This window comes from Mastigoproctus giganteus, chromosome 11, assembly GCF_048544385.1.
Source record: "Mastigoproctus giganteus isolate SK-2022 chromosome 11, ASM4854438v1, whole genome shotgun sequence".
Classification (NCBI taxonomy): Eukaryota; Metazoa; Arthropoda; class Arachnida; order Uropygi; family Thelyphonidae; genus Mastigoproctus; species Mastigoproctus giganteus.
In genome coordinates this window covers 136,598,114-136,608,342 of record NC_143585.1, presented here as the reverse complement: position 1 = coordinate 136,608,342, position 10,229 = coordinate 136,598,114, and the positions used below count along the sequence as shown (strand labels likewise).

The window sequence follows — 10,229 nt, the reverse complement described above, 5'->3', positions numbered from 1 at the left end:
ATGGTTTTTGATAGCTATTTTTTTTTTTAGAAATCACTTAGGCTCTACAGTGACTGTTATGTTTGCTTAGTTAATGTAAAGAGTAAGAAGAGCATTGTGTATTCAAATATCTTCATCACATGGAGATTACTTATTTTGACTTTACCCAAGGAGTGCTGCAGCAGCACTCCTTGGGTAAAGTCAAAGCACATGGTACGTAGTTACAAACTTATACAGTGATAGGCCCCAAACTGTCCTCGGGAAGGTCTAACTTCCCATTGATCACCTAAGAGAAGTAAAAACAAGGTATTTTTGTTGGGCCTGAAAACTGATGAGGGAACTATGAATAAATGGGAGAAACAATGATCCGAGCACATTGACTACTTCCCATATATGATGCTCAAAGGAAGATCAAGAGCCCTAATGGTGATTCTTGTGGAACTCCTCTCTGGAATGTGTACAGGATCACTTTGAACAAATGTCTTATTTTCATAGTTTAGTAATCTCTCTGTGCCTTCCAAATAAAAAATGCAGTGGGTGTAATGTGCACTATAAATTAATTTAAAAAAAAAAAAAAAGTTTGATTTGTTACCTTAATATTTATATAAATTTGAAAAAGTAGCTATTTATTTACAGTATCTACAAAACTCCATAGTCTGCCATCTACAATACTCCAATTTAATTGAACTGTTCTTAACTGTGTGAGGATTTTTTAGCTGTATTCTGAAGTCTTTCCTTTTCTTCTTTAATAATTTCATCAAGGTCCTGCAATTAAATGAAATATTTCTATTGAATACAATTTTCACATCAACATTTTTTTTTTTTTTGTTCAGAAGAGAAATTACATTGTCCTATTCTTACTGACAAAAATTAGTAAACTATCCTGAGAATCAAGTTTATAAAATCATCGAATTAATGGCTTTACAAAATTAGTGATATATAGAAAAGCCATGCCAAAATTTTATATTAAAAAAAAAAAAATGTTTACTGATGATGAGTTACATCTGCTAACCTCTAGACTCAAAAAAGTCAATGAAAGTTGTTTTTCACATTGATTGTTAACAGCTAGAAGATGCATCAACCTTTCTGATGAAATTGTTAGAGCTAATGTATTTAGCAAAGCTTGCCTATAGTATTGCCAAAAAAAAATCATCCTTCCTTAACAAGAGGAGGAATGCAAACAACACCATCCAGTTTGTTGAGTTTTAAAGACACATAGGCTGCTAGGGCCATATTGTCTTTCTAATGGTGATTATGAAATAACTATATTTTATTAGGATCATCTCCAATTGATTTAAAGGTGTTTAACTGGATATTTCGAAAGAACCACTGGCGAATGGTCAACGTTGTCATTTGTTAATAGATGCAGATAGCCAATTCTTAGCCTTCCTAAAATGGTTTTATTTTGTATAACCTCTCCAGATAATGTTTATAATCGGTATATGGTTGTTTAGCTGCAAGATCTGCTCTTTCATTTCCTGAAATCCAGCAAAATGTCACAGCACTTACCTGGATATCTGTATAGACTTTGCATGTAACTGTGCAATAAGGTGTTCTTTCCCCATTGTTGAAAACAGCCATCATAAATTGAAGAGATATTTGTCCAAGGTGGATGTGATGGTGTCATGTCCTGAAATATATTACATGATTCAGCTAGTTCTTTAAGTCTAAGGGAAACAGGTTGATTATTGTAAAATGACTCCCATTCGGGTGAGACGGAAGACTGCGGATTTCAATGTAAAGATTCTGAAAGCCCTAAAGAACTTTTCCTCACAGAGTCATACAAAGATGGATCAAGGTATGTTGATCAGCACTGGAGAATATTCAACTTCTTAAAACAGATGGTTCGAACATTCAGTTTTCTATCGAGTACTAGGCCAAGAAAACATTATTGATCTTTAGCTCAGGATCAAATGAGTAGTGGTGGATTTCTGCTCAGCAAGATGATATCCATTACGTAAGGACCAGGATTCTATTCGGGATAGAGAAATTTGTAACTGTCTTTCAACAGTATTCATAGATGTATATTTAAATGGTTTTTGGAAGATCTTCCAATATGTTGTTGACCTGAATCGCAAATAGGGCAGCCCTCTTCCGATATTGGACCTGAAAGGTGTATAATCTTAAAAAGTTCTGAATGATTTGAAGAAGGTAGCCTCTCAGCCCCAACTGGTATCAAATGCTTTCTGAATATCTAGGTTCACCATCACTAAATGTTGCCTCATGACAAGTAAATCTGTTTTTATGGAAGCCATATTGGTGATCAGAAAGAAGGTTTTGGGAGTCCAGAATCCAGGTGAGCCTCTTATGTACCATCCTTTCAAAGATTTTGCCCAGGGATGCCATGACAGAGGATATGTAGAGATTGACTTCACATACTATAGTGAATGCCATCTGGTCCAGTTGCACTATTTGAGTCTCTGAATTCAGATAAAGTAAAGGGCTGGTTATACGGAAGTGAGAGTCTAGTTGAAAAAAAAAATTCAATTTATGGCGTTGAGGCAAAAATGTGATAAAAAGATTCTGCTAAAGCATTTGCAATATCAGTTGAGGGGGATAAGTCATGCCATTCCATTATCGGAGATTGTAGTGGTAGAAATTTCCTATTGAGAAGCTTGTATTTTTGTCAGTATTTTAGTTGAGGCGAAGTTAATCCAGGAATTGTGTTTTGCTGCTGATGAGGCTACTAGAGACGGTCGTGTTCAAAGCCGCTAAGTGGATTTTTCTTATTTATTGATTTGAAATTATTGTTTTTCTAAAACTTTTGATTTAAATTTAGTAGTATAACATTATTTTGTGATTTTCTGATTAATTTGGTGTATTTATTCTTTACTCGGCCTTGTAATTGCATAAAAGTATCGGTAAGGGTTTCCACGTGTTTCAACTCCGCTACCGTTCGTAAATTTCCCGCCTTTGTGATACGATATTTATATACCGTACTAGATAGCGTCAGTTGAACTTCGTTAGCAGTTAAATTGTACGTTTAAATAAATACATATAACGACTTAGATTACAAACGTAATATAATTAATTATATTTAACATAATTAATTAATTAATAGAATCATGACTCAGACCAGAGCAGCAAAGCAAAAGGCTCAAGCTAATGGAAGTGCTGTGGCTCAGAGCAGAACTGAGGGGGGCAGTTGTCCTCTGACTCACAGCCTTATAAAATGCACTGTTTGCAGAGCAATCGGGTACGGGACATGATACTGCCAAGGGGGATGTCTTTGTGTGTGCGCGATGCAAAGAGTTTATCGATATCAGGCAACAACTCGGCGTTCTTGTGGGCCTATATGAGAGCTTGAAGGACAGGGTGGATGCCCTCGAAGAAACTAAATTGAGGGGCCCATCAACGCCAGAGCTTGCACTTGGGCATCGCATGACACAGAGGCAACCCCCAAGGCAGAATGCGTTGGTGACTATTGTCAGGGAAACGGGGAACATGCTTTGTAAAAAAGATAGGTGGAACAGGACCAGGGTATGTCTGCCAGGGGCAAAGGTTGATGACGTAGAGCGAATATCATCTTTTAAGGGCACAAAAGGTGATATAGTTGTACACGTTGGCACTAATAATATTAAGAGTAGGAGACCAACAGAATTACTTAACAAGTACAGGTCACTGTTGAACAAAAGCTGAGAATTAGGGTTGAAAGTGTCTGCAATTCTGCCCAGACACGATAGGAGGGAGTATATGATGAGAGCCTTGTCGATCAATTCGGCCCTGGAAAGATTGTGCAAGGCTCAAGGGGTAGAATTTTTTTCAGCCTGGACTGTACTTGTTAACAGGAGAGATTGCTTCTACAGGGATGGGATACACTTAAATAGAAAGGGTGCAAGAATATTTGCTGATGCTATCGAGGCAGTGTTAGGTGGGTCGGAAAACTGCTAGCTTGGGGGGAGACAAAGACCAATAGATTGACAGTAGCCACTGGCAGAGGTGAAAGAGATTCTTGCACTGCTTCTATTACAATGAGCAGAAGCCTGAAAAACAAGATGCATGGTATTTCAGAGACTGCTAGGAGCCATTGCGGTACAAGTAAACACATGGGTTGTGTTAGGGTAGCTAAGAATAGAAACAGGTGCAGGTATACTTGCGTGTACACCAATGCTAGGAGTTTAGTAAATGAATTTGAGGTATTGCTCAAAACATCAAAGGCAGATATTGTTGGGATATCAGAGACGTGGTGTCACACAGATATAAGGGATGCAGAACTGCAATTTGGGGAGTACAACGTCTACAGAATAGGAAGGGGGGAGGGGTTATGCTATTAGTTAAGAAACACATAAAAACCAAGGAAGTGAAGCCAGTCAACATCGCTGGACAGTGCACTGTTGAGTCAGTTTGGTGTGACATAAGCATTGGGAGATCAAAATTGAGAGTAGGAGTGTGCTATAGGCCTAATGACTCTGATGAGTATAATAAGGAACTGTACAGGGAAATAGAGTGGGCCAGTAAATCAGTGAGTCTTATAATGGGAGATTTTAATTTCCCAGATATTGACTGGAATTTGGGGGCTGGTTACTCACGCACTAGCAGGGCTTTTGTGGATTTATTGGATGATTGTTTTCTACATCAGCATGTTCGGGAGGCAACTAGAGGGAGTAATACTCTTGATTTGATTATCAGCAGTGATTCTTCATGCATTTAAGAATCTGCAGATAAATGAACCACTAGGTGGCAGTGATCACAGTGTGCTGAAGTGGGATTTACTCAAAGAGGTAACTACCATTAGGGGTAAAGGGAAGGGTTATTGCTTCCGTAAAGGCGACTACAATGGACTGAGACAGTATTTAAATTCTATACAGTGGGACCAACTGATGATGTTACCAACAGCAAATTCAAAATGGGAAGCATTCAAAGAACTTATCTTGGAAGCTACTAGGCTTTACATACCAACTAAGAAATATTGTTCAAGGTTTAGGCCAAAATGGATGTCAGATGAACTAATGAGGCATATGGCAGAGAAGAAAAATGCATGGGATACTTACAAATTAACACATGACACAGAAGCCTATGATAGATACAAGTTGATATGCAACCAAGTTACAAAGGAGGTTAGGCAGGCGAAGGCAGATTACGAGAAATCCTTGGCAAGGGATGCAAAGAGTTCTTTACTTATGTAAACTCTAGAAGGAAGGGGATGAATCATATTGGTCCACTTGATATTGATGGGTCAACTGTTGATGATCCTGCTCAGGTAGCTAACAAACTAAATGAATATTTTGCATCGACATTCAGCAAGGGGAATGCCAGAGGTGTATTCAACTCTAGCAGTAAGCTACAGAATCTTGAAATAACTGGGAGTAAAGTGGAGGAGAAACTGTTGAAGATAAACACAAGAAAGGCACCCGGGGTGGATGGGATCTATCCAGTTATATTAAAGGAGGCAGCAAACCCTTAGCCATAATTATGAGAGCTTCCTTGGACTCAGGGGAGGTACCCATAGACTGGAAATGTGCAAATGTGACCCCAATTCACAAAGGAGGATCAAAGGCTGACACAAGTAATTATAGACCTGTGAGCTTAACTTCTGTTCCAGGAAAATTAATGGAGGCACTGGTTAAAGAAGCACTGCAGGATCATTTAGACAAGACTTCAGTTATAGCTCAGACACAGCATGGTTTTGTTAAGGGGAAGTCTTGCCTGACCAACTTGATTGGATACTATGATGCAGGGAATAACTTTGATACTGTTGCACATGGAAGACTGCTACACAAATTGGAGCAGTGTGACATTGGAGGCAAATTGCTGCTATGGATAAAGGGGTGGTTGAGGGGGAGAAGACAGAGAGTGGTAATCAATGGACACATGTTATTAGTGGAGTCCCTCAGGGCTCAGTGTTGGGTCCATTATTGTTTTCTGTATTTATAAATGATATTGATGATGGTATATCAAGCTTAATGTCCAAGTTTGCAGACGATACAAAGGTTGGCAGGGTTGTCAAGGACACTACGCTGCTGCAACAGGATCTGGAAAGGTTGAGCAGATGGGCTGAGAGGTGGCAAATGAAGTTTAACATTGACAAATGTAAAGTACTACACATGGGAAACAGCAACCCCAGAGCAACGTATCAACTCTGTGGTAGAGAATGAAAGGGACTTGGGAGTGGTTGTGCAGGCAGATATGAAGTTCTCTGAGCAGTGCATGGTGTATTGTCAATGATATACAGGAATTTTTCCATTGTATAAGGCAATGGTCAGGCCACACCTAGAGTACTGTATACAGGTCTGGAGGCCTCATTTCAAGAAGGATGTAGAGAAGGGCAACAAGATTAGTGAATGGAACAAAGGGGTGCTCTTACGAAGAAAGGCTTAAGTTTTGCAAATTACAATGTCTGGAGACTAGGCACCAGCGAGGTGTATAAAGCCTTGAATGGTTTAAGCATGCTCAATGCTGATGGGATTCTTCCTCTAGCTCAGAAAAATCACCTGAGAGGGCATAAATTCAAATTGAGGATAGATGTGCGGAAATTTGCCTTTAGCCAGCGGGTGGTTGGTTGGTGGAGGTTGATAGCCTAAATAAGTTTAAGGCTCAGCTGGACAGGTATTTTGAACAAACAGAGGGGTGAAGTGGAAGTGGGGTTTTTTTGGCTGATGCTGTATAAGCTTGCTTTCTTGCATCAAATGCCTCTACTAATGCTAATGCTGTGATCAGTTATGTCATCGGTATGCTGTCAAGTAGAATAGTTTTTCCAGTCTGCTTTATGAACATTCCAAGTACAGCCTGTGTTTGAATTGAACTGATGATCATTCAGCACTGACGGATAAGTCTAAAGTTGATGTAGCACCTGTAGGTATGGTTATTGAGGAATGTTTCAATTAATTGGCCTCTTGTATCCATGGTGATAAGATTATCAAGTTCAGTGGGATATAAATGTTAACGATATCCCCTTTGTCATCTGAACTGCCACAGGAATGGCAGTTCAGATGACAAAGGGGGTTTGTAGTTGGAGATGTCTTGATGGTATTTTTGACAAGAATCCCTGTCTAGCCTAAACATAGTATAGTTTCTGAATTTGAGAAACTTTTGATGATAAAAATGTTTCCTGTAAGCATACACCTACTGCATTAGTTTGTATAAGTAAATCATTCATGTCAACTGCAACTCCATCAGTTGGGATACTGATTGGCGTGTTGCGGGTTCTGGCCAAGGAAATATTCGGTTAAGTTGCAGCTGAGTGGCTAGGCTTGTTTAGGATTTTTTTTCCTGTTTTCCAAAGGTCACATGCAAGATGGCAGTGTTGGTTACCATCTTTCTTAGTCATTATTCTCCATGCATGTGTTACCTTTTGCTCACTAAGCTCTTGTACTAGTTCTTCAGCAGAGACAGTAAGTCCCATTTGCTGATAATGCCTCTAAAGGTGTTCAGAGTGTTATGGCGGGGGGGGGGGGGGGTAACTGACACTGGAATATTGTTAAAGGTCGTTAATTTTAACAATTAGGTCTCCAGACTGGAGACTCTTCACCATTTTAGTATTAGAAAAGGCGATAGCTTGCCGACAGGTTGTGTGCATTATAAGAAATGCTGGCATATCCGAAACAGAATTAATAACTTTGCAATCCATAGTTGTTCCTTTTAGCCCTGGGAGAAGGAATTCCTTCTCCCAGGTTAGCGGCGCCAACATCCTATCAGACTGCATTATGCAAATGGTCTGTCATTAGTCACTTTTTGATCTGGGGATAAATTCACACATCTCCCTCAATATTATAGGATAGATCCCACCCACCCGAGGTCCTTTTTTATGTTCAGCTTTAACAATTTCTCCTGAGTGAAAGTAGATGCAAAATATCTGTTCAACTTGTCAGCAACTTCTTGTAATCTGAATCCCATGCATTTTCCTTCTCTGCTGCAAGTCTCATCAGTTCATCCAACATCCATTTATGTCTATGCCTTGAACAGTACTTCTCTTCCCTTAAAAACACCCTGTACATATACTGCAGACCTGTGGTTACCCAAAAAGTTGACACAAAGATTCCCATCACGGTTACAAGTGTCTAATGATGTATGAAATTGCTTCAAGAGAACAGATTTCAAAGTTATCTCTGAATATGCCTATTTTAGTCAGAAAAACGAAGATTTTTAATAATGTCATTGTTATATTGAGTAAAGAGCTCCAGCATCACATTTAAAAAGGTAACCAGCTGTCCTAAAGAAATATAGTCCATGTTGAAACATAAATTTTCTTTCATTTCACCATCTTTCCCATGTAGTCTCTATAATACTTCTTTGAAAACAATGTTTTTACTGATGTTATTCCAAAAATTATGCCAACTTCAATTGTTAGAATTACCAGAAAGGAATAGAGGCTAGGAAAAAGACTGTTTAACTTGTATTATAAGGTAATATTTTTACCTTTTGTGAGCTATGCAGCATCTGTCTGGTTCCAATGTGCTAGTACTGTTAAATTTAAAATCGGGGTTTTCCAAAAAAGAAGACAGCTGTCTTGGTATCTATTGCAATAGCAGTAATGAATAGGTATATGTTAGTTACAGTGTACTCCTGTGCAACCCCCCCCAGACTTACCATAACGGCAAGAGAGGTGTTACAGAAATTTTACATTTGCATGGAGCTTCAGCTTAGCTCTATACTAGAGGAAAAACGTAGTAGTTTTTCCAGGATAATGTGGATGTATAGCATAGCTTTCCAATGATAAGGAACAGAAATATTAAGGTTTTAAGATTGAATGCAAATTTTTTTTCTTTACAATTAAACTCTGAGGCCGGAAAAGAGTTCTGCACATTTATGAAGGCTACGAGTGCCAAGTGATTTAGTTCTGTTTTCTTTCCTGACCTTCGGTAAGCAACCTAGAAAGGAAAATCACCTTTCTTTTCCTAGTATATTTATTAATTTTTACACTAAAAAAACTAACTTTTCTAGCCGCTTGGTCACTAGATGGCACTCCCAGGGCTAAAAGGAGCAACAGTGGACTGCAATTCATGTCCACCACTACAGCCAACTGGAAGATGATCTTAGTCTTCCGAAAAGAATGAAAAAGGACTCTAACAAATCAGAACCACCAGCTTTTCTGATAATGCATTTGCTGTCAACTCAGCTGGTAAGCAAACTCTCTCCCTTTATCATCCAGAGATGTCTCGAGAATGCAGCAGGCACACCAAAAATAGTGAAAAGGCTCCACTCAGGAGATCTTTTAATTGAGACCATGCATTCATTACTCTCTGAATTATTATTAAAAATGTCCTCTATAAGCGGAATCCCAATAAAAGTCACCGAATTACTAGAACAGAAAGTAACTCAAGCTTGTCCCGACACGTAATATTATACTGACCTTTAGTACACCACATTTGCCAACTTCCACTGCCGTAGCCAGCCATACCCTTTAAGATGTTTCAAGTGCCAAAAGTTTGGTCACTCCCAGACAACATGTCTTAACTGTGGGTAAAAAAAAAATCATTTACAAACAGATTGTACTGCAAAGACTCTGAAATGTCCAAAATGCAACCTATGGAAAAAGAATAAGGTCACATATCAAGAAGCAAATAAAGCCAACAATCCTGATACACTAAAGTTCCACACAATCTGTTCTAGTTGATGAAATAAGTAATACCCCTATCTCAGTTCTGCCTAAAATTTCCAATAAATTGCGAAGGCAAAAGCCAAACTCAAATAGAATGGACACTGGATTTTCCCCTCATCAAAACTGATGACGCAGAAGAGAGTACAGATTCTGGAAGTACTAATTTTTCTAGAAAAGATAAATTAGTAAAATAATAAGAGGAGTTTACCTCAATATAGTGCGTAGAACACTTCCGTATGATACCCTCCAGAAATTAAAACGGAAAAATCGACAACTTACTGGTACATTAGAGTAAAATATAAATAATTAAACACAATTAAAAGAATCTAACAAAAATATTCAAAACGATTTTCCTTCCTGAAGCTGACAACGCTTTTCGACCGTATGTCGTGATCACAGGAATGAAAATTACCGAATCGGATTAAACCTGATACTTAAATAGAGATTATTTGTTTCGTTAATGGCATGAAAGGCTAATTCTGACGCTGCTGAACGAGAAGCACGAACTGAGGCTTCATGTTGATTTACGCGAATATTAAGAGAAAATCGGGTCGAACCCTGATAAGACGAGTCACAATCACCGCAAGAAATGTATACCAGATCATTAATTTGTGTTGCGAACGCTGAAAGAACCGAGCGATTGTTCAGTATAGTGTGTAACTTCCATATTGGCCTAGCTACAATTTTAAATTCGGTATCTTTAAAGAATCTG

The 10,229-nt window shown here is 38.6% G+C and overlaps 1 protein-coding gene across 3 annotated transcripts in view; it reads right to left on the bottom strand.

Moving 5' to 3' along the window:
* Positions 1-633: 633 nt before the first annotated feature.
* sloth2 (ubiquinol-cytochrome c reductase complex assembly factor 6 sloth 2) overlaps positions 634-10,229 on the bottom strand; it is a 42,159-nt gene continuing 32,563 nt past the window's right edge. For all 3 annotated transcript variants that reach the window (XM_090385120.1, XM_090385119.1, XM_090385121.1), the window contains exon 3: positions 634-744. In XM_090385120.1, the coding sequence (XP_090241246.1) occupies positions 673-744 (72 nt within the window). In that variant the 3' untranslated portion in view covers positions 634-672. The remainder of the gene's footprint in view (positions 745-10,229) is intronic.